This window comes from Taudactylus pleione, unplaced genomic scaffold (assembly GCF_031769625.1).
Source record: "Taudactylus pleione unplaced genomic scaffold, aTauple2 ptg000469l, whole genome shotgun sequence".
In the NCBI taxonomy this organism is placed as follows: Eukaryota; Metazoa; Chordata; class Amphibia; order Anura; family Myobatrachidae; genus Taudactylus; species Taudactylus pleione.
In genome coordinates, this window is record NW_028284871.1 from 244,309 (window position 1) to 271,553 (window position 27,245).

At 47.7% G+C, this 27,245-nt stretch overlaps 1 protein-coding gene across 1 annotated transcript in view; it reads left to right on the plus strand.

The window, feature by feature from the left end:
• ARHGAP30 (Rho GTPase activating protein 30) overlaps positions 1–27,245 on the plus strand; it is a 186,811-nt gene that overhangs the window by 111,776 nt on the left and 47,790 nt on the right. Inside the window, exons 8-10 of the mRNA XM_088448856.1 lie at positions 13,353–13,453; positions 13,646–13,723; positions 14,330–14,847. Of these exons, the coding sequence (XP_088304982.1) occupies positions 13,353–13,453; positions 13,646–13,723; positions 14,330–14,847 (697 nt within the window). The remainder of the gene's footprint in view (positions 1–13,352; positions 13,454–13,645; positions 13,724–14,329; positions 14,848–27,245) is intronic.

The following is a 27,245-nucleotide window of genomic DNA, read 5'->3' on the forward strand; positions in this document are numbered from 1 at the left end:
ACCATACATACAGTATAACCAGTATAATCAGGAAACATGAGCTTATGGGCAGTTGCTATGTGCAGGACACAAACCATACATACATACTGTATAGCCAGGAAACATGAGCTTATGGGCAGTTGCTATGTGCAGGACACAAACCATACATACATACAGTATAACCAGGAAACATGAGCTTATGGGCAGTTGCTATGTGCAGGTCACAAACCATACATACATACAGTATAACCAGGAAACATGAGCTTATGGGCAGTTGCTATGTGCAGGACACAAACCATACATACAGTATAACCAGGAAACATGAGCTTATGGGCAGTTGTCATGTGCAGGACACAAACCATACATACAGTATAACCAGGAAACATGAGCTTATGGGCAGTTGCTATGTGCAGGTCACAAACCATACATACATACAGTATAACCAGGAAACATGAGCTTATGGGCAGTTGCTATGTGCAGGACACAAACCATACATACTGTATAGCCAGGAAACATGAGCTTATGGGCAGTTGTCATGTGCAGGACACAAACCATACATACAGTATAACCAGGAAACATGAGCTTATGGGCAGTTGCTATGTGCAGGACACAAACCATACATACAGTATAACCAGTATAACCAGGAAACATGAGCTTATGGGCAGTTGCTATGTGCAGGACACAAACCATACATACAGTATAACTAGGAAACATGAGCTTATGGGCAGTTGCTATGTGCAGGACACAAACCATACATACAGTATAACCAGTATAACCAGGAAACATGAGCTTATGGGCAGTTGCTATGTGCAGGACACAAACCATACATACAGCATAACCAGGAAACATGAGCTTATGGGCAGTTGCTATGTGCAGGAAACAAACCATGCATACATACAGTATAACCAGGAAACATGAGCTTATGGGCAGTTGCTATGTGCAGGACACAAACCATACATACTGTATAGCCAGGAAACATGAGCTTATGGGCAGTTGCTATGTGCAGGACACAATCCATACATACATACAGTATAACCAGGAAACATGAGCTTATGGGCAGTTGCTATGTGCAGGACACAAACCATAGATACATACTGTATAGCCAGGAAACATGAGCTTATGGGCAGTTGCTATGTGCAGGACACAAACCATACATACAGTATAACCAGTATAACCAGGAAACATGAGCTTATGGGCAGTTGCTATGTGCAGGACACAAACCATACATACATACTGTATAGCCAGGAAACATGAGCTTATGGGCAGTTGCTATGTGCAGGACACAAACCATACATACATACAGTATAACCAGGAAACATGAGCTTATGGGCAGCTGATTTGTGCAGGACACAAACCATACATCCATACTGTATAGCCAGGAAACATGAGCTTATGGGCAGTTGCTATGTGCAGGACACAAACCATACATACATACATACAGTATAACCAGTAAACATGAGCTTATGGGCAGTTGCTATGTGCAGGACACAAACCATACATACATACAGTATAACCAGGAAACATGAGCTTATGGGCAGTTGCTATGTGCAGGACACAAACCATACATACATACAGTATAACCAGTAAACATGAGCTTATGGGCAGTTGCTATGTGCAGGACACAAACCATACATACATACAGTATAACCAGGAAACATGAGCTTATGGAAAGTTGCTATGTGCAGGACACAAACCATACATACATACTGTATAGCCAGGAAACATGAGCTTATGGGCAGTTGCTATGTGCAGGACACAAACCATACATACTGTATAGCCAAGAAACATGAGCTTATGGGCAGTTGTTATGTGCAGGACACAAACCATACATACAGTATAACCAGTATAACCAGGAAACATGAGCTTATGGGCAGTTGCTATGTGCAGGACACAAACCATACATACAGTATAACCAGGAAACATGAGCTTATGGGCAGTTGCTATGTGCAGGACACAAACCATACATACATACAGTATAACCAGGAAACATGAGCTTATGGGCAGTTGCTATGTGCAGGACACAAACCATACATACATACAGTATAACCAGGAAACATGAGCTTATGGGCAGTTGCTATGTGCAGCACAAAAACCATACATACATACTGTATAGCCAGGAAACATGAGCTTATGGGCAGTTGCTATGTGCAGGACACAAACCATACATACATACAATATAACCAGGAAACATGAGCTTATGGGCAGTTGCTATGTGCAGGTCACAAACCATACATACATACAGTATAACCAGGAAACATGAGCTTATGGGCAGTTGCTATGTGCAGGACACAAACCATACATACAGTATAACCAGGAAACATGAGCTTATGGGCAGTTGCTATGTGCAGGACACAAACCATACATACTGTATAGCCAGGAAACCTGAGCTTATGGGCAGTTGTCATGTGCAGGACACAAACCATACATACAGTATAACCAGGAAACATGAGCTTATGGGCAGTTGCTATGTGCAGGACACAAACCATACATACAGTATAACCAGTATAACCAGGAAACATGAGCTTATGGGCAGTTGCTATGTGCAGGACACAAACCATACATACAGTATAACTAGGAAACATGAGCTTATGGGCAGTTGCTATGTGCAGGACACAAACCATACATACAGTATAACCAGTATAACCAGGAAACATGAGCTTATGGGCAGTTGCTATGTGCAGGACACAAACCATACATACAGCATAACCAGAAACATGAGCTTATGGGCAGTTGCTATGTGCAGGACACAAACCATGCATACATACAGTATAACCAGGAAACATGAGCTTATGGGCAGTTGCTATGTGCAGGACACAAACCATACATACAGCATAACCAGGAAACATGAGCTTATGGGCAGTTGCTATGTGCAGGAAACAAACCATGCATACATACAGTATAACCAGGAAACATGAGCTTATGGGCAGTTGCTATGTGCAGGACACAAACCATACATACTGTATAGCCAGGAAACATGAGCTTATGGGCAGTTGCTATGTGCAGGACACAAACCATACATACATACAGTATAACCAGGAAACATGAGCTTATGGGCAGTTGCTATGTGCAGGACACAAACCATAGATACATACTGTATAGCCAGGAAACATGAGCTTATGGGCAGTTGCTATGTGCAGGACACAAACCATACATACAGTATAACCAGTATAACCAGGAAACATGAGCTTATGGGCAGTTGCTATGTGCAGGACACAAACCATACATACATACTGTATAGCCAGGAAACATGAGCTTATGGGCAGTTGCTATGTGCAGGACACAAACCATACATACATACAGTATAACCAGGAAACATGAGCTTATGGGCAGTTGATTTGTGCAGGACACAAACCATACATCCATACTGTATAGCCAGGAAACATGAGCTTATGGGCAGTTGCTATGTGCAGGACACAAACCATACATACATACAGTATAACCAGTAAACATGAGCTTATGGGCAGTTGCTATGTGCAGGACACAAACCATACATACATACAGTATAACCAGGAAACATGAGCTTATGGGCAGTTGCTATGTGCAGGACACAAACCATACATACATACAGTATAACCAGTAAACATGAGCTTATGGGCAGTTGCTATGTGCAGGACACAAACCATACATACATACAGTATAACCAGGAAACATGAGCTTATGGAAAGTTGCTATGTGCAGGACACAAACCATACATACATACTGTATAGCCAGGAAACATGAGCTTATGGGCAGTTGCTATGTGCAGGACACAAACCATACATACTGTATAGCCAAGAAACATGAGCTTATGGGCAGTTGTTATGTGCAGGACACAAACCATACATACAGTATAACCAGTATAACCAGGAAACATGAGCTTATGGGCAGTTGCTATGTGCAGGACACAAACCATACATACAGTATAACCAGGAAACATGAGCTTATGGGCAGTTGCTATGTGCAGGACACAAACCATACATACATACAGTATAACCAGGAAACATGAGCTTATGGGCAGTTGCTATGTGCAGGACACAAACCATACATACATACAGTATAACCAGGAAACATGAGCTTATGGGCAGTTGCTATGTGCAGCACAAAAACCATACATACATACTGTATAGCCAGGAAACATGAGCTTATGGGCAGTTGCTATGTGCAGGACACAAACCATACATACATACAATATAACCAGGAAACATGAGCTTATGGGCAGTTGCTATGTGCAGGTCACAAACCATACATACATACAGTATAACCAGGAAACATGAGCTTATGGGCAGTTGCTATGTGCAGGACACAAACCATACATACAGTATAACCAGGAAACATGAGCTTATGGGCAGTTGCTATGTGCAGGACACAAACCATACATACTGTATAGCCAGGAAACCTGAGCTTATGGGCAGTTGTCATGTGCAGGACACAAACCATACATACAGTATAACCAGGAAACATGAGCTTATGGGCAGTTGCTATGTGCAGGACACAAACCATACATACAGTATAACCAGTATAACCAGGAAACATGAGCTTATGGGCAGTTGCTATGTGCAGGACACAAACCATACATACAGTATAACTAGGAAACATGAGCTTATGGGCAGTTGCTATGTGCAGGACACAAACCATACATACAGTATAACCAGTATAACCAGGAAACATGAGCTTATGGGCAGTTGCTATGTGCAGGACACAAACCATACATACAGCATAACCAGAAACATGAGCTTATGGGCAGTTGCTATGTGCAGGACACAAACCATGCATACATACAGTATAACCAGGAAACATGAGCTTATGGGCAGTTGCTATGTGCAGGACACAAACCATACATACTGTATAGCCAGGAAACATGAGCTTATGGGCAGTTGCTATGTGCAGGACACAAACCATACATACATACAGTATAACCAGGAAACATGAGCTTATGGGCAGTTGCTATGTGCAGGACACAAACCATACATACTATATAGCCAGGAAACATGAGCTTATGGGCAGTTGCTATGTGCAGGACACAAACCATACATACAGTATAACCAGTATAACCAGGAAACATGAGCTTATGGGCAGTTGCTATGTGCAGGACACAAACCATACATACATACTGTATAGCCAGGAAACATGAGCTTATGGGCAGTTGCTATGTGCAGGACACAAACCATACATACATACAGTATAACCAGGAAACATGAGCTTATGGGCAGTTGCTATGTGCAGGACACAAACCATACATCCATACTGTATAGCCAGGAAACATGAGCTTATGGGCAGTTGCTATGTGCAGGACACAAACCATACATACATACATACATACAGTATAACCAGGAAACATGAGCTTATGGGCAGTTGCTATGTGCAGGACACAAACCATACATACATACAGTATAACCAGGAAACATGAGCTTATAGGCAGTTGCTATGTGCAGGACACAAACCAGACATACATACAGTATAAACAGGAAACATGAGCTTATGGGCAGTTGCTATGTGCAGGACACAAACCATACATACAGTATAAGCAGTATAACCAGGAAACATGAGCTTATGGAAAGTTGCTATGTGCAGGACACAAACCATACATACATACTGTATAGCCAGGAAACATGAGCTTATGGGCAGTTGCTATGTGCAGGACACAAACCATACATACAGTATAGCCAGGAAACATGAGCTTATGGGCAGTTGCTATGTGCAGGACACAAACCATACATACTGTATAGCCAGGAAACATGAGCTTATGGGCAGTTGCTATGTGCAGGACTCAAACCATACATACATACAGTATAACCAGGAAACATGAGCTTAAGGGCAGTTGCTATGTGCAGGACACAAACCATACATACATACAGTATAACCAGGAAACATGAGCTTATGGGCAGTTGCTATGTGCAGGACACAAACCATACATACAGTATAACCAGGAAACATGAGCTTATGGGCAGTTGCTATGTGCAGGACACAAACCATACATACAGTATAACCAGTATAACCAGGAAACATGAGCTTATGGGCAGTTGCTATGTGCAGGACACAAACCATACATACAGTATAACCAGGAAACATGAGCTTATGGGCAGTTGCTATGTGCAGGACACAAACCATACATACAGTATAACCAGGAAACATGAGCTTATGGGCAGTTGCTATGTGCAGGACACAAACCATACATACATACAGTATAACCAGGAAACATGAGCTTATGGGCAGCTGCTATGTGCAGGACACAAACCATACATACAGTATAACCAGTATAACCAGGAAACATGAGCTTATGGGCAGTTGCTATGTGCAGGACACAAACCATACATACATACAGTATAACCAGGAAACATGAGCTTATGGGCAGTTGCTATGTGCAGGACACAAACCATACATACAGTATAACCAGAATAACCAGGAAACATGAGCTTATGGGCAGTTGCTATGTGCAGGACACAAACCATACATCCATACTGTATAGCCAGGAAACATGAGCTTATGGGCAGTTGCTATGTGCAGGACACAAACCATACATACATACATACATACAGTATAACCAGGAAACATGAGCTTATGGGCAGTTGCTATGTGCAGGTCACAAACCATACATACATACAGTATAACCAGGAAACATGAGCTTATGGGCAGTTGCTATGTGCAGGACACAAACCATACATACTGTATAGCCAGGAAACATGAGCTTATGGGCAGTTGTCATGTGCAGGACACAAACCATACATACAGTATAACCAGGAAACATGAACTTATGGGCAGTTGCTATGTGCAGGACACAAACCATACATACAGTATAACCAGTATAACCAGGAAACATGAGCTTATGGGCAGTTGCTATGTGCAGGACACAAACCATACATACAGTATAACTAGGAAACATGAGCTTATGGGCAGTTGCTATGTGCAGGACACAAACCATACATACAGTATAACCAGTATAACCAGGAAACATGAGCTTATGGGCAGTTGCTATGTGCAGGACACAAACCATACATACAGCATAACCAGGAAACATGAGCTTATGGGCAGTTGCTATGTGCAGGAAACAAACCATGCATACATACAGTATAACCAGGAAACATGAGCTTATGGGCAGTTGCTATGTGCAGGACACAAACCATACATACTGTATAGCCAGGAAACATGAGCTTATGGGCAGTTGCTATGTGCAGGACACAAACCATACATACATACAGTATAACCAGGAAACATGAGCTTATGGGCAGTTGCTATGTGCAGGACACAAACCATAGATACATACTGTATAGCCAGGAAACATGAGCTTATGGGCAGTTGCTATGTGCAGGACACAAACCATACATACAGTATAACCAGTATAACCAGGAAACATGAGCTTATGGGCAGTTGCTATGTGCAGGACACAAACCATACATACATACTGTATAGCCAGGAAACATGAGCTTATGGGCAGTTGCTATGTGCAGGACACAAACCATACATACATACAGTATAACCAGGAAACATGAGCTTATGGGCAGTTGATTTGTGCAGGACACAAACCATACATCCATACTGTATAGCCAGGAAACATGAGCTTATGGGCAGTTGCTATGTGCAGGACACAAACCATACATACATACAGTATAACCAGTAAACATGAGCTTATGGGCAGTTGCTATGTGCAGGACACAAACCATACATACATACAGTATAACCAGGAAACATGAGCTTATGGGCAGTTGCTATGTGCAGGACACAAACCATACATACATACAGTATAACCAGTAAACATGAGCTTATGGGCAGTTGCTATGTGCAGGACACAAACCATACATACATACAGTATAACCAGGAAACATGAGCTTATGGAAAGTTGCTATGTGCAGGACACAAACCATACATACATACTGTATAGCCAGGAAACATGAGCTTATCGGCAGTTGCTATGTGCAGGACACAAACCATACATACTGTATAGCCAAGAAACATGAGCTTATGGGCAGTTGTTATGTGCAGGACACAAACCATACATACAGTATAACCAGTATAACCAGGAAACATGAGCTTATGGGCAGTTGCTATGTGCAGGACACAAACCATACATACAGTATAACCAGGAAACATGAGCTTATGGGCAGTTGCTATGTGCAGGACACAAACCATACATACATACAGTATAACCAGGAAACATGAGCTTATGGGCAGTTGCTATGTGCAGGACACAAACCATACATACATACAGTATAACCAGGAAACATGAGCTTATGGGCAGTTGCTATGTGCAGCACAAAAACCATACATACATACTGTATAGCCAGGAAACATGAGCTTATGGGCAGTTGCTATGTGCAGGACACAAACCATACATACATACAATATAACCAGGAAACATGAGCTTATGGGCAGTTGCTATGTGCAGGTCACAAACCATACATACATACAGTATAACCAGGAAACATGAGCTTATGGGCAGTTGCTATGTGCAGGACACAAACCATACATACAGTATAACCAGGAAACATGAGCTTATGGGCAGTTGCTATGTGCAGGACACAAACCATACATACTGTATAGCCAGGAAACCTGAGCTTATGGGCAGTTGTCATGTGCAGGACACAAACCATACATACAGTATAACCAGGAAACATGAGCTTATGGGCAGTTGCTATGTGCAGGACACAAACCATACATACAGTATAACCAGTATAACCAGGAAACATGAGCTTATGGGCAGTTGCTATGTGCAGGACACAAACCATACATACAGTATAACTAGGAAACATGAGCTTATGGGCAGTTGCTATGTGCAGGACACAAACCATACATACAGTATAACCAGTATAACCAGGAAACATGAGCTTATGGGCAGTTGCTATGTGCAGGACACAAACCATACATACAGCATAACCAGAAACATGAGCTTATGGGCAGTTGCTATGTGCAGGACACAAACCATGCATACATACAGTATAACCAGGAAACATGAGCTTATGGGCAGTTGCTATGTGCAGGACACAAACCATACATACTGTATAGCCAGGAAACATGAGCTTATGGGCAGTTGCTATGTGCAGGACACAAACCATACATACATACAGTATAACCAGGAAACATGAGCTTATGGGCAGGTGCTATGTGCAGGACACAAACCATACATACTATATAGCCAGGAAACATGAGGTTATGGGCAGTTGCTATGTGCAGGACACAAACCATACATACAGTATAACCAGTATAACCAGGAAACATGAGCTTATGGGCAGTTGCTATGTGCAGGACACAAACCATACATACATACTGTATAGCCAGGAAACATGAGCTTATGGGCAGTTGCTATGTGCAGGACACAAACCATACATACATACAGTATAACCAGGAAACATGAGCTTATGGGCAGTTGCTATGTGCAGGACACAAACCATACATCCATACTGTATAGCCAGGAAACATGAGCTTATGGGCAGTTGCTATGTGCAGGACACAAACCATACATACATACATACATACAGTATAACCAGGAAACATGAGCTTATGGGCAGTTGCTATGTGCAGGACACAAACCATACATACATACAGTATAACCAGGAAACATGAGCTTATAGGCAGTTGCTATGTGCAGGACACAAACCAGACATACATACAGTATAAACAGGAAACATGAGCTTATGGGCAGTTGCTATGTGCAGGACACAAACCATACATACAGTATAAGCAGTATAACCAGGAAACATGAGCTTATGGAAAGTTGCTATGTGCAGGACACAAACCATACATACATACTGTATAGCCAGGAAACATGAGCTTATGGGCAGTTGCTATGTGCAGGACACAAACCATACATACAGTATAGCCAGGAAACATGAGCTTATGGGCAGTTGCTATGTGCAGGACACAAACCATACATACTGTATAGCCAGGAAACATGAGCTTATGGGCAGTTGCTATGTGCAGGACTCAAACCATACATACATACAGTATAACCAGGAAACATGAGCTTAAGGGCAGTTGCTATGTGCAGGACACAAACCATACATACATACAGTATAACCAGGAAACATGAGCTTATGGGCAGTTGCTATGTGCAGGACACAAACCATACATACAGTATAACCAGGAAACATGAGCTTATAGGCAGTTGCTATGTGCAGGACACAAACCATACATACAGTATAACCAGTATAACCAGGAAACATGAGCTTATGGGCAGTTGCTATGTGCAGGACACAAACCATACATACAGTATAACCAGAAACATGAGCTTATGGGCAGTTGCTATGTGCAGGACACAAACCATACATACAGTATAACCAGGAAACATGAGCTTATGGGCAGTTGCTATGTGCAGGACACAAACCATACATACATACAGTATAACCAGGAAACATGAGCTTATGGGCAGCTGCTATGTGCAGGACACAAACCATACATACAGTATAACCAGTATAACCAGGAAACATGAGCTTATGGGCAGTTGCTATGTGCAGGACACAAACCATACATACATACAGTATAACCAGGAAACATGAGCTTATGGGCAGTTGCTATGTGCAGGACACAAACCATACATACAGTATAACCAGAATAACCAGGAAACATGAGCTTATGGGCAGTTGCTATGTGCAGGACACAAACCATACATACATACAGTATAACCAGGAAACATGAGCTTATGGGCTGTTGCTATGTGCAGGACACAAACCATACATACAGTATAACCAGTATAACCAGGAAACATGAGCTTATGGGCAGTTGCTATGTGCTGGACACAAACCATACATACATACAGTATAGCCAGGAAACATGAGCTTATGGGCAGTTGCTATGTGCAGGACACAAACCATACATACATACAGTATAACCAGGAAACATGAGCTTATGGGCAGTTGCTATGTGCAGGACACAAACCATAGATACATACTGTATAGCCAGGAAACATGAGCTTATGTGCAGTTGCTATGTGCAGGACACAAACCATACATACAGTATAACCAGTATAACCAGGAAACATGAGCTTATGGGCAGTTGCTATGTGCAGGACACAAACCATACATACATACTGTATAGCCAGGAAACATGAGCTTATGGGCAGTTGCTATGTGCAGGACACAAACCATACATACATACAGTATAACCAGGAAACATGAGCTTATGGGCAGTTGCTTTGTGCAGGACACAAACCATACATCCATACTGTATAGCCAGGAAACATGAGCTTATGGGCAGTTGCTATGTGCAGGACACAAACCATACATACATACAGTATAACCAGGAAACATGAGCTTATGGGCAGTTGCTATGTGCAGGACACAAACCATACATACATACAGTATAACCAGGAAACATGAGCTTATGGGCAGTTGCTATGTGCAGGACACAAACCATACATACAGTATAAGCAGTATAACCAGGAAACATGAGCTTATGGAAAGTTGCTATGTGCAGGACACAAACCATACATACATACTGTATAGCCAGGAAACATGAGCTTATGGGCAGTTGCTATGTGCAGGACACAAACCATACATACATACTGTATAGCCAGGAAACATGAGCTTATGGGCAGTTGCTATGTGCAGGACACAAACCATACATACATACAGTATAACCAGGAAACATGAGCTTATGGGCAGTTGCTATGTGCAGGACACAAACCATACATACAGTATAACCAGGAAACATGAGCTTATGGGCAGTTGCTATGTGCAGGACACAAACCATACATACAGTATAACCAGTATAACCAGGAAACATGAGCTTATGGGCAGTTGCTATGTGCAGGACACAAACCATACATACAGTATAACCAGGAAACATGAGCTTATGGGCAGTTGCTATGTGCAGGACACAAACCATACATACAGTATAACCAGTATAACCAGGAAACTTGAGCTTATGGGCAGTTGCTATGTGCAGGACACAAACCATACATACTGTATAGCCAGGAAACATGAGCTTATGGGCAGTTGCTATGTGCAGGACACAAACCATACATACATACCGTATAACCTGGAAACATGAGCTTATGGGCAGTTGCTATGTGCAGGACACAAACCATACATACAGTATAACCAGTATAACCAGGAAACATGAGCTTATGGGCAGTTGCTATGTGCAGGACTCAAACCATACATCCATACTGTATAGCCAGGAAACATGAGCTTATGGGCAGTTGCTATGTGCAGGACACAAACCATACATACAGTATAGCCAGGAAACATGAGCTTATGGGCAGTTGCTATGTGCAGGACACAAACCATACATACTGTATAGCCAGGAAACATGAGCTTATGGGCAGTTGCTGTGTGCAGGACTCAAACCATACATACATACAGTATAACCAGGAAACATGAGCTTATGGGCAGTTGCTATGTGCAGGACACAAACCATACATACAGTATAACCAGGAAACATGAGCTTATGGGCAGTTGCTATGTGCAGGACACAAACCATACATACATACAGTATAACCAGGAAACATGAGCTTATGGGCCGTTGCTATGTGCAGGACACAAACCATACATACAGTATAACCAGTATAACCAGGAAACATGAGCTTTGGGCAGTTGCTATGTGCAGGACACAAACCATACATACAGTATAACCAGGAAACATGAGCTTATGGGCAGTTGCTATGTGCAGGACACAAACCATACATACATACAGTATAACCAGGAAACATGAGCTTATGGGCAGTTGCTATGTGCAGGACACAAACCATACATACAGTATAACCAGTATAACCAGGAAACATGAGCTTATGGGCAGTTGCTATGTGCAGGATACAAACCATACATACAGTATAACCAGGAAACATGAGCTTATGGGCAGTTGCTATGTGCAGGACACAAACCATACATACATACAGTATAACCAGGAAACATGAGCTTATGGGCAGTTGCTATGTGCAGGACACAAACCATACATACAGTATAACCAGTATAACCAGGAAACATGAGCTTATGGGCAGTTGCTATGTGCAGGATACAAACCATACATACAGTATAACCAGTATAACCAGGAAACATGAGCTTATGGGCAGTTGCTATGTGCAGGACACAAACCATACATACATACAGTATAACCAGGAAACATGAGCTTATGGGCAGTTGCTATGTGCAGGACACAAACCATACATACATACAGTATAGCCAGGAAACATGAGCTTATGGGCAGTTGCTATGTGCAGGACACAAACCATACATACATACAGTATAACCAGGAAACATGAGCTTATGGGCAGTTGCTATGTGCAGGACACAAACCATACATACATACTGTATTGCCAGGAAACATGAGCTTATGGGCAGTTGCTATGTGCAGGACACAAACCATACATACAGTATAACCAGTATAACCAGGAAACATGAGCTTATGGGCAGTTGCTATGTGCAGGACACAAACCATCTCATGACTAACTTTGAAATTGCTCACAGGCGAAAAGGCTCCATAAAAGCAAAGAAATGGAAGTCGATTTTCAACCTTGGACGATCTGGCTATGATTCCAAGCGCAAGTCCCAGAAACAGGACGACAAAGGTTTGTGGACCAACATAGGTTATTTCCCCTGCTGAGGGTGGCCTCTCATGGCACGGAGACCCTCTCCTGTTCCTGCTAGTTGGCATTATGTTAGTTAAATATTTATTTTTAAAATGAGCTTTTAAACATGTTCTATAAGCTGTAATATATATCAGGGGAAAATAATAAAGAACTCTTCTCATTTCCTTGTAGATGGGACGTCAGATATAATGAATCTTCGTCCGGCTAAAAGCATGGATTCCCTCAGCTCTGTTCCTTATGCTCCAGACGGTGAGGAGGGTGTTATTTTATTACTAGATATTATTGTCAGGGACAGACGACACAGGTAAGACTTCTAGTAGGTGGCAGATTGGAAATAACGTCAGAAGTTGATGGACTGACTAGCGTTCTACGCATGTGGCGCTGTATGTGCTGCCTGCAGAGCCTACCTTGTGTGTGGTTGCACAGTATATGCCCAGGGATTGTGTGTATACAAATACGGATCACGTAGAGTTGAATGCATTTCAGTAACCTACGTGTGAGAGGAAGAACCCTCTGGTAACTGTGCTGTAGTAGAGCGTTCTCATCATGCAAAGTTCTGCAAGGATGTGATGATGGAATTGTGGGCTCTGCAGAGGTGGATGGAGCAGTTCCCAGGCACACTTATAATTTCTAAGTGCTTCCTGCCAAATATATGGATAGGGGACTCGTGCACCTCTGTATACAGGCAAATGTATGCATTGATTACCGTGCATGCATCTAAGGCCAAATTGCATTCACCTCATCCTCAGCCATTAAGGGTCTAAAGTAATTAGCCAGTCATTTGCTCATTACCATACATTGGGCTTCCTATATTTCTGAGTAATACATCATTGTGCATGCTCCTTGTATTGACAGCTGGTGACTTAGAGCAGACTTACCTGACGAGACAGCCATCCAAAAACCAGCTGCCCATCCGGAGAGACAGTTTTGGTGCTCATCCCAAACAAAAGAACATTGGTTACATATTTGCGGACTTGGGTGAGCAGTCCCTCCCAATGGAGACAAATGATGCAGAGTATGAGGAGGAAGTGCAAGCCAAGTCAGAACCAACAACCCCAAAAGTGGGAAGGTCTTCTACTATTGGAACCCCCCAGGGCCGATCACCCAAATCAAATCAGAACAGAGCAGAAAAATGTGTTGGAGTCCATATCTCTGGTCCTTTCTCTGTTACCCTTCCCTTCCACATCACATCAAACTTATCCCGCTTAACCAGGGGGATGGAAATTAACAGTTTAAACTACCCAGTCTTCCACAGGAGTTCAGAGAAATTGTTTTCACAAGAAGCAAACCGAGAGTGTACAGAGAGCACCACCGAGCACGTGAGATCCAGCCTGGACTGTGACAGAGCGTGTACAGAGAGCACCACCGAGCACGTGAGATCCAGCCTGGACTGTGACAGAGAGTGTACAGAGAGGACCACCGAGCACGTGAGATCCAGCCTGGACTGTGACAGAGAGTGTACAGAGAGCACCACCGAGCATGTGAGATCCAGCCTGGACTGTGACAGAGAGTGTACAGAGAGCACCACCGAGCATGTGAGATCCAGCCTGGACTGTGACAGAGAGTGTACAGAGAGCATCACCGAGCACGTGAGATCCAGCCTGGACTGTGACAGAGAGTGTACAGAGAGCACCACCGAGCACATGAGATCCAGCCTGGACTGTGACAGAGAGTGTACAGAGAGCACCAGCAAGCACGTGAGATCCAGCCTGGACTGTGACAGAGATTGTACAGAGAGCACCACCGAGCACATGAGATCCAGCCTGGACTGCGACAGAGAGTGTACAGAGAGCACCACCGAGCACGTGAGATCCAGCCTGGACTGTGACAGAGAGTGTACAGAGAGGACCACCGAGCATGTGAGATCCAGCCTGGACTGTGACAGAGAGTGTACAGAGAGCACCACTGAGCACATGAGATCCAGCCTGGACTGTGACAGAGAGTGTACAGAGAGCACCACCGAGCACGTGAGATCCAGCCTGGACTGTGACAAATTTGGTAAATATCTCCTATTTTTACATAAACCACCTATTCTGAAATATATTTTAAATGTGCAGCTTCTTGTGAAATTGACTGACGTTAATGTTCAGGCACCAATCGGTCAGGCCTTAGTACTGGTGGTGTCTAGTGGAGGCATGGAGTGCTCTCTGAAGGCTCTTCCCCATTGCTTCAAATGTTCCCTCAAAACTCACCTATTCAACCTAGCCTACAGATATCTGCCTGATACCTTCTTACCCTCATACTTCCCCAGTACCTCCACTAAGTCCACTGTTACCAGTGGGGATGAGGACAAGTGACGTAGAGCTGTTACCAGTGGGGATGAGGACATGTGATGTAGAGCAGGTACCAGTGGGGATGAGGACATGTGACGTAGAGCTGGTACCAGTGGGGATGAGGACATGTGACGTAGAGCTGGTACCAGTGGGGATGAGGACATGTGACGTAGAGCTGGTACCAGTGGGGATGAGGACATGTGACGTAGAGCTGGGACCAGTGGGGATGAGGACATGTGACGTAGAGCTGGTACCAGTGGGGATGAGGACAAGTGATGTAGTGCTGGTACCAGTGGGGATGAGGACATGTGAGGTAGAGCTGGTACCAGTGGGGATGAGGACATGTGACGTAGAGCTGGTACCAGTGGGGATGAGGACATGTGACGTAGAGCTGGTACCAGTGGGGATGAGGACATGTGAGGTAGAGCTGGTACCAGTGGGGATGAGGACATGTGACGTAGAGCTGGTACCAGGGGGGATGAGGACATGTGCCGAAGAGCTGGTACCAGTGGGGATGAGGACATGTGACGTAGAACTGTTACCAGTGGGGATGAGGACATGTGACGTAGAACTGGTACCAGTGGGGACGATTACATGTGACGTAGAACTGGTACCAGTGGGGATGAGGACATGTGATGTAGAGCTGGTACCAGTGGGGATGAGGATATGTGACGTAGAGCTGGTACCAGTGGGAATGAGGACATGTGACGTAGAGCACCAGTGGGGATGAGGACATGTGACGTAGGGCACCAGTGGGGATGAGGACATGTGATGTAGAGCTGGTACCAGTTGGGATGAGGACATGTGACGTAGAGCAGGTACCAGTTGGGATGAGGACATGTGACGTAGAGCTGCTACCAGTGGGGATGAGGACATGTGACGTAGAACTGGTACCAGTGGGGATGAGGATATGTGACGTAGAGCTGGTACCAGTGGGGATGAGGACATGTGACGTAGAGCTGGTACCAGTGGGGATGAGGACATGTGACGTAGAGCTGGTACCAGTGGGGATGAGGACATGTGACGTAGAGCTGGTACCAGTGGGGATGAGGACATGTGACGTAGAGCAGGTACCAGTGGGGAAGAGGACATGTGACGTAGAGCAGGTACCAGTGGGGATGAGGACATGTGACGTAGAGCTGCTACCAGTGGGGATGAGGACATGTGACGTAGAGCTGGTACCAGTGGGGATGAGGACATGTGACGTAGAGCTGGTACCAGTGGGGATGAGGACATGTGATGTAGAACTGGTACCAGTGGGGATGAGGACATGTGACGTAGAGCTGGTACCAGTGGGGATGAGGACATGTGACGTAGAGCTGGTACCAGTGGGGATGAGGACATGTGACGTAGAGCAGGTACCAGTGGGGATGAGGACATGTGACGTAGAACTGTTACCAGTGGGGATGAGGACATGTGACGTAGAACTGGTACCAGTGGGGATGATTACATGTGATGTAGAACTGGTACCAGTGGGGATGAGGACTTGTGATGTAGAGCTGGTACCAGTGGGGATGAGTACATGTGACGTAGAGCAGGTACCAGTGGGGATGAGGACATGTGACGTAGAGCTGGTACCAGTGGGGATGAGGACATGTGACGTAGCGCTGGTACCAGTGGGGATGAGGACATGTGATGTAGAGCTGGTAACAGTGGGGATGAGGACATGTGATGTAGAGCTGGTACCAGTGGGGATGAGGACATGTGACGTAGAGCACCAGTGGGGATGAGGACATGTGACGTAGAGCTGGTACCAGTGGGGATGAGGACATGTGACGTAGAGCTGGTACCAGTGGGGATGAGGACATGTGACGTAGAGCACCAGTGGGGATGAGGACATGTGACGTAGAGCACCAGTGGGGATGAGGACATGTGACGTAGAGCTGGTACCAGTGGGGATGAGGACATGTGACGTAGAGCTGGTACCAGTGGGGATGAGGACATGTGACGTAGAGCAGGTACCAGTGGGGATGAGGACATGTGACGTAGAGCTGTTACCAGTGGGGATGAGGACTTGTGACGTAGAGCTGGTACCAGTGGGGATGAGGACATGTGACGTAGAGCTGGTACCAGTGGGGATGAGGACATGTGACGTAGAGCTGGTACCAGTGGGGATGAGGACATGTGACGTAGAGCTGGTACCAGTGGGGATGAGGACATGTGACGTAGAGCAGGTACCAGTGGCGATGAGGACATGTGACGTAGAGCACCAGTGGGGATGAGGACATGTGACGTAGAGCTGGTACCAGTGGGGATGAGGACATGTGATGTAGAGCTGGTACCAGTGGGGATGAGGACATGTGACGTAGAGCTGGTACCAGTGGGGATGAGGACATGTGACGTTGAGCTGGTACCAGTGGGGATGAGGACATGTGACATAGCGCTGGTACCAGTGGGGATGAGGACATGTGACGTAGAGCTGGTAAAAGTGTGGATGAGGATGTGTGACGTAGAGCACCAGTGGGGATGAGGACATGTGACGTAGAGCTGGTACCAGTGGGTATTAGGACATGTGATGTAGAGCACCAGTGGGGATGAGGACATGTGACGTAGAGCTGGTACCAGTGGGGATGAGGACATGTGATGTAGCGCTGGTACCAGTGGGGATGAGGACATGTGACGTAGCGCTGGTAGCAGTGGGGATGAGGACATGTGATGTAGAGCTGGTACCAGTGGGGATGAGGACATGTGATGTAGAGCACCAGTGGGGATGAGGACATGTGACGTAGAGCTGGTACCAGTGGGGATGAGGACATGTGACGTAGCGCTGGTACCAGTGGGGATGAGGACATGTGATGTAGAGCTGGTACCAGTGGGGATGAGGACATGTGACGTAGAGCACCAGTGGGGATGAGGACATGTGACGTAGAGCTGGTACCAGTTTGGATGAGGACATGTGACGTAGAGCACCAGTGGGGATGAGGACATGTGACGTAGAGCACCAGTGGGGATGAGGACATGTGACGTAGAGCTGGTACCAGTGGGGATGAGGACATGTGACGTAGAGCTGGTACCAGTGGGGATGAGGACATGTGACGTAGAGCAGGTACCAGTGGGGATGAGGACATGTGACGTAGAGCTGTTACCAGTGGGGATGAGGACTTGTGACGTAGAGCTGGTACCAGTGTGGATGAGGACATGTGACGTAGAGCACCAGTGGGGATGAGGATATGTGACGTAGAGCTGGTACCAGTGGGGATTAGGACATGTGATGTAGAGCACCAGTGGGGATGAGGACATGTGACGTAGAGCTGGTACCAGTGGGGATGAGGACATGTGACGTAGCGCTGGTACCAGTGGGGATGAGGACATGTGACGTAGTGCTGGTACCAGTGGGGATGAGGACATGTGACGTAGAGCTGGTACCAGTGGGGATGAGGACATGTGACGTAGAGCAGGTACCAGTGGGGATGAGGACATGTGACGTAGAGCTGTTACCAGTGGGGATGAGGACTTGTGACGTAGAGCTGGTACCAGTGTGGATGAGGACATGTGACGTAGAGCACCAGTGGGGATGAGGACATGTGACGTAGAGCTGGTACCAGTGAGGATTAGGACATGTGATGTAGAGCACCAGTGGGGATGAGGACATGTGACGTAGAGCTGGTACCAGTGGGGATGAGGACATGTGACGTAGAGCACCAGTGGGGATGAGGACATGTGACGTAGAGCTGGTACCAGTTTGGATGAGGACATGTGACGTAGAGCACCAGTGGGGATGAGGACATGTGACGTAGAGCTGGTACCAGTGGGGATGAGGACATGTGACGTAGCGCTGGTACCAGTGGGGATGAGGACATGTGACATAGCGCTGGTACCAGTGGGGATGAGGACATGTGATGTAGAGCACCAGTGGGGATGAATACATGTGACGTAGAGCTGGTACCAGTGGGGATGAGGACATGTGACGTAGAGCTGGTACCAGTGGGGATGAGGACATGTGACGTAGAGCTGGTACCAGTGGGGATGAGGACATGTGACGTAGAGCAGGTACCAGTGGCGATGAGGACATGTGACGTAGAGCACCAGTGGGGATGAGGACATGTGACGTAGAGCTGGTACCAGTAGGGATGAGGACATGTGATGTAGAGCTGGTACCAGTGGGGATGAGGACATGTGACGTAGAGCTGGTACCAGTGGGGATGAGGACATGTGACGTTGAGCTGGTACCAGTGGGGATGAGGACATGTGACATAGCGCTGGTACCAGTGGGGATGAGGACATGTGACGTAGAGCTGGTAAAAGTGTGGATGAGGATGTGTGACGTAGAGCACCAGTGGGGATGAGGACATGTGACGTAGAGCTGGTACCAGTGGGTATTAGGACATGTGATGTAGAGCACCAGTGGGGATGAGGACATGTGACGTAGAGCTGGTACCAGTGGGGATGAGGACATGTGATGTAGCGCTGGTACCAGTGGGGATGAGGACATGTGACGTAGCGCTGGTACCAGTGGGGATGAGGACATGTGATGTAGAGCTGGTACCAGTGGGGATGAGGACATGTAACGTAGAGCACCAGTGGGGATGAGGACATGTGACGTAGAGCTGGTACCAGTGGGGATGAGGACATGTGACGTAGCGCTGGTACCAGTGGGGATGAGGACATGTGATGTAGAGCTGGTACCAGTGGGGATGAGGACATGTGACGTAGAGCACCAGTGGGGATGAGGACATGTGACGTAGAGCTGGTACCAGTTTGGATGAGGACATGTGACGTAGAGCACCAGTGGGGATGAGGACATGTGACGTAGAGCACCAGTGGGGATGAGGACATGTGACGTAGAGCTGGTACCAGTGGGGATGAGGACATGTGACGTAGAGCTGGTACCAGTGGGGATGAGGACATGTGACGTAGAGCAGGTACCAGTGGGGATGAGGACATGTGACGTAGAGCTGTTACCAGTGGGGATGAGGACTTGTGACGTAGAGCTGGTACCAGTGTGGATGAGGACATGTGACGTAGAGCACCAGTGGGGATGAGGATATGTGACGTAGAGCTGGTACCAGTGGGGATTAGGACATGTGATGTAGAGCACCAGTGGGGATGAGGACATGTGACGTAGAGCTGGTACCAGTGGGGATGAGGACATGTGACGTAGCGCTGGTACCAGTGGGGATGAGGACATGTGACGTAGTGCTGGTACCAGTGGGGATGAGGACATGTGACGTAGAGCTGGTACCAGTGGGGATGAGGACATGTGACGTAGAGCAGGTACCAGTGGGGATGAGGACATGTGACGTAGAGCTGTTACCAGTGGGGATGAGGACTTGTGACGTAGATCTGGTACCAGTGTGGATGAGGACATGTGACGTAGAGCACCAGTGGGGATGAGGACATGTGACGTAGAGCTGGTACCAGTGAGGATTAGGACATGTGATGTAGAGCACCAGTGGGGATGAGGACATGTGACGTAGAGCTGGTACCAGTGGGGATGAGGACATGTGACGTAGCGCTGGTACCAGTGGGGATGAGGACATGTGACATAGCGCTGGTACCAGTGGGGATGAGGACATGTGATGTAGAGCACCAGTGGGGATGAGGACATGTGACGTAGAGCACCAGTGGGGATGAGGACATGTGACGTAGAGCTGGTACCAGTGGGGATGAGGACTTGTGACGTAGAGCTGTTACCAGTGGAGATGAGGACATGTGATGTAGAGCTGTTACCAGTGGAGATGAGGACTTGTGACGTAGAGCTGTTACCAGTGGGGATGAGGACATGTGACGTTGAGCTGGTACCAGTGGGGATGAGGACATGTGACATAGCGCTGGTACCAGTGGGGATGAGGACATGTGACGTAGAGCTGGTAACAGTGTGGATGAGGATATGTGACGTAGAGCACCAGTGGGGATGAGGACATGTGACGTAGAGCTGGTACCAGTGGGTATTAGGACATGTGATGTAGAGCACCAGTGGGGATGAGGACATGTGACGTAGAGCTGGTACCAGTGGGGATGAGGACATGTGATGTAGCGCTGGTACCAGTGGGGATGAGGACATGTGACATAGCGCTGGTACCAGTGGGGATGAGGACATGTGATGTAGAGCTGGTACCAGTGGGGATGAGGACATGTGACGTAGAGCACCAGTGGGGATGAGTACATGTGACGTAGAGCTGGTACCAGTGGGGATGAGGACATGTGACGTAGAGCTGGTACCAGTTTGGATGAGGACATGTGACGTAGAGCACCAGTGGGGATGAGGACATGTGACGTAGAGCACCAGTGGGGATGAGGACATGTGACGTAGAGCTGGTACCAGTGGGGATGAGGACATGTGACGTAGAGCTGGTACCAGTGGGGATGAGGACATGTGACGTAGAGCAGGTACCAGTGGGGATGAGGACATGTGACGTAGAGCTGTTACCAGTGGGGATGAGGACTTGTGATGTAGAGCTGGTACCAGTGTGGATGAGGACATGTGACGTAGAGCACCAGTGGGGATGAGGACATGTGACATAGAGCTGGTACCAGTGGGGATTAGGACATGTGATGTAGAGCACCAGTGGGGATGAGGACATGTGACGTAGAGCTGGTACCAGTGGGGATGAGGACATGTGATGTAGCGCTGGTACCAGTGGGGATGAGGACATGTGACTTAGCGCTGGTACCAGTGGGGATGAGGACATGTGATGTAGAGCTCCAGTGGGGATGAGGACATGTGACGTAGAGCACCAGTGGGGATGAGGACATGTGACGTAGAGCTGGTACCAGTGGGGATGAGGACTTGTGACGTAGAGCTGTTACCAGTGGAGATGAGGACATGTGACGTAGAGCTGTTACCAGTGGAGATGAGGACTTGTGACGTAGAGCTGTTACCAGTGGAGATGAGGACTTGTGACGTAGAGCTGTTACCAGTGGGGCTGAGGACATGTGACATAGCGCTGGTACCAGTGGGGATGAGGACATGTGATGAAGAGCTGTTACCAGTGGAGATGAGCACATGTGACGTAGAGCTGGTACCAGTGGGGATGAGGACATGTGACATAGCGCTGGTACCAGTGGGGATGAAGACATGTGACGTAGAGCTGGTAACAGTGTGGATGAGGACATGTGACGTAGAGCACCAGTGGGGATGAGGACATGTGATGTAGCGCTGGTACCAGTGGGGATGAGGACATGTGATGTAGAGCACCAGTGGGGATGAGGACATGTGACGTAGAGCACCAGTGGGGATGAGGACATGTGACGTAGAGCTGGTACCAGTGGGGATGAGGACTTGTGACGTAGAGCTGTTACCAGTGGAGATGAGGACATGTGACGTAGAGCTGTTACCAGTGGAGATGAGGACTTGTGACGTAGAGCTGTTACCAGTGGAGATGAGGACTTGTGACGTAGAGCTGTTACCAGTGGGGCTGAGGACATGTGACGTAGACCTGTTACCAGTGGGGATGAGGACATGTGACGTAGAGCTGGTACCAGTGGGGATGAGGACATGTGACATAGAGCTGATACCAGTGGGGATGAGGACATGTGACGTAGAGCTGGTACCAGTGGGGATGAGGACATGTAATGTAGAGCTGGTACCAGTGGGGATGAGGACATGTGACGTAGAGCTGGTACCAGTGGGGATGAGGACATGTGACGTTGAGCTGGTACCAGTGGGGATGAGGACATGTGACATAGCGCTGGTACCAGTGGGGATGAGGACATGTGACGTAGAGCTGGTAACAGTGTGGATGAGGATATGTGACGTAGAGCACCAGTGGGGATGAGGACATGTGACGTAGAGCTGGTACCAGTGGGGATTAGGACATGTGATGTAGAGCACCAGTGGGGATGAGGACATGTGACGTAGAGCTGGTACCTGTGGGGATGAGGGCATGTGATGTAGCGCTGGTACCAGTGGGGATGAGGACATGAGACGTAGCGCTGGTACCAGTGGGGATGAGGACATGTGACGTAGAGCTGGTACCAGTTTGGATGAGGACATGTGACGTAGAGCACCAGTGGGGATGAGGACATGTGACGTAGAGCACCAGTGGGGATGAGGACATGTGACGTAGAGCTGGTACCAGTGGGGATGAGGACATGTGACGTAGAGCTGGTACCAGTGGGGATGAGGACATGTGACGTAGACCAGGTACCAGTGGCGATGAGGACATGTGACGTAGAGCACCAGTGGGGATGAGGATATGTGACGTAGAGCTGGTACCAGTGGGGATGAGGACATGTGACGTAGAGCTGGTACCAGTGGGGATGAGGACATGTGACGTAGAGCTGGTAACAGTGGGGTTGAGGACATGTGACGTAGAGCTGGTACCAGTGGGGATGAGGACATGTGACGTAGAGCTGGTACCAGTGGGGATGAGGACATGTGACGTAGACCAGGTACCAGTGGCGATGAGGACATGTGACGTAGAGCACCAGTGGGGATGAGGACATGTGACGTAGAGCTGGTACCAGTGAGGATTAGGACATGTGATGTAGAGCACCAGTGGGGATGAGGACATGTGACGTAGAGCTGGTACCAGTGGGGATGAGGACATGTGATGTAGCGCTGGTACCAGTGGGGATGAGGACATGTGACATAGCGCTGGTACCAGTGGGGATGAAGACATGTGACGTAGAGCTGGTAACAGTGTGGATGAGGACATGTGACGTAGAGCACCAGTGGGGATGAGGACATGTGATGTAGCGCTGGTACCAGTGGGGATGAGGACATGTGATGTAGAGCACCAGTGGGGATGAGGACATGTGACGTAGAGCACCAGTGGGGATGAGGACATGTGACGTAGAGCTGGTACCAGTGGGGATGAGGACTTGTGACGTAGAGCTGTTACCAGTGGAGATGAGGACATGTGACGTAGAGCTGTTACCAGTGGAGATGAGGACTTGTGACGTAGAGCTGTTACCAGTGGAGATGAGGACTTGTGACGTAGAGCTGTTACCAGTGGGGCTGAGGACATGTGACGTAGACCTGTTACCAGTGGGGATGAGGACATGTGACGTAGAGCTGGTACCAGTGGGGATGAGGACATGTGACATAGAGCTGATACCAGTGGGGATGAGGACATGTGACGTAGAGCTGGTACCAGTGGGGATGAGGACATGTAATGTAGAGCTGGTACCAGTGGGGATGAGGACATGTGACGTAGAGCTGGTACCAGTGGGGATGAGGACATGTGACGTTGAGCTGGTACCAGTGGGGATGAGGACATGTGACATAGCGCTGGTACCAGTGGGGATGAGGACATGTGACGTAGAGCTGGTAACAGTGTGGATGAGGATATGTGACGTAGAGCACCAGTGGGGATGAGGACATGTGACGTAGAGCTGGTACCAGTGGGGATTAGGACATGTGATGTAGAGCACCAGTGGGGATGAGGACATGTGACGTAGAGCTGGTACCTGTGGGGATGAGGGCATGTGATGTAGCGCTGGTACCAGTGGGGATGAGGACATGAGACGTAGCGCTGGTACCAGTGGGGATGAGGACATGTGACGTAGAGCTGGTACCAGTTTGGATGAGGACATGTGACGTAGAGCACCAGTGGGGATGAGGACATGTGACGTAGAGCACCAGTGGGGATGAGGACATGTGACGTAGAGCTGGTACCAGTGGGGATGAGGACATGTGACGTAGAGCTGGTACCAGTGGGGATGAGGACATGTGACGTAGACCAGGTACCAGTGGCGATGAGGACATGTGACGTAGAGCACCAGTGGGGATGAGGATATGTGACGTAGAGCTGGTACCAGTGGGGATGAGGACATGTGACGTAGAGCTGGTACCAGTGGGGATGAGGACATGTGACGTAGAGCTGGTAACAGTGGGGTTGAGGACATGTGACGTAGAGCTGGTACCAGTGGGGATGAGGACATGTGACGTAGAGCTGGTACCAGTGGGGATGAGGACATGTGACGTAGACCAGGTACCAGTGGCGATGAGGACATGTGACGTAGAGCACCAGTGGGGATGAGGATATGTGACGTAGAGCTGGTACCAGTGGGGATGAGGACATGTGACGTAGAGCTGGTACCAGTGGGGATGAGGACATGTGACATAGCGCTGGTACCAGTGGGGATGAGGACATGTGACGTAGAGCTGGTAACAGTGTGGATGAGGACATGTGACGTAGAGCACCAGTGGGGATGAGGACATGTGACGTAGAGCTGGTACCAGTGGGGATTAGGACATGTGATGTAGAGCACCAGTGGGGATGAGGACATGTGACGTAGAGCTGGTACCAGTGGGGATGAGGACATGTGATGTAGAGCACCAGTGGGGATGAGGACATGTAACGTAGAGCTGGTACCAGTGGGGATGAGGACATGTGACGTAGCGCTGGTACCAGTGGGGATGAGGACATGTGACGTAGTGCTGGTACCAGTGGGGATGAGGACATGTGACGTAGAGCTGGTACCAGTGGGGATGAGGACATGTGACGTAGAGCAGGTACCAGTGGGGATGAGGACATGTGACGTAGAGCTGTTACCAGTGGGGATGAGGACTTGTGACGTAGAGCTGGTACCAGTGTGGATGAGGACATGTGACGTAGAGCACCAGTGGGGATGAGGACATGTGACGTAGAGCTGGTACCAGTGAGGATTAGGACATGTGATGTAGAGCACCAGTGGGGATGAGGACATGTGACGTAGAGCTGGTACCAGTGGGGATGAGGACATGTGATGTAGCGCTGGTACCAGTGGGGATGAGGACATGTGACATAGCGCTGGTACCAGTGGGGATGAGGACATGTGATGTAGAGCACCAGTGGGGATGAGGACATGTGACGTAGAGCACCAGTGGGGATGAGGACATGTGACGTAGAGCTGGTACCAGTGGGGATGAGGACTTGTGACGTAGAGCTGTTACCAGTGGAGATGAGGACATGTGATGTAGAGCTGTTACCAGTGGAGATGAGGACTTGTGACGTAGAGCTGTTACCAGTGGGGATGAGGACATGTGACGTTGAGCTGGTACCAGTGGGGATGAGGACATGTGACATAGCGCTGGTACCAGTGGGGATGAGGACATGTGACGTAGAGCTGGTAACAGTGTGGATGAGGATATGTGACGTAGAGCACCAGTGGGGATGAGGACATGTGACGTAGAGCTGGTACCAGTGGGTATTAGGACATGTGATGTAGAGCACCAGTGGGGATGAGGACATGTGACGTAGAGCTGGTACCAGTGGGGATGAGGACATGTGATGTAGCGCTGGTACCATTGGGGATGAGGACATGTGACGTAGCGCTGGTACCAGTGGGGATGAGGACATGTGATGTAGAGCTGGTACCAGTGGGGATGAGGACATGTGACGTAGAGCACCAGTGGGGATGAGTACATGTGACGTAGAGCTGGTACCAGTGGGGATGAGGACATGTGACGTAGAGCTGGTACCAGTTTGGATGAGGACATGTGACGTAGAGCACCAGTGGGGATGAGGACATGTGACGTAGAGCACCAGTGGGGATGAGGACATGTGACGTAGAGCTGGTACCAGTGGGGATGAGGACATGTGACGTAGAGCTGGTACCAGTGGGGATGA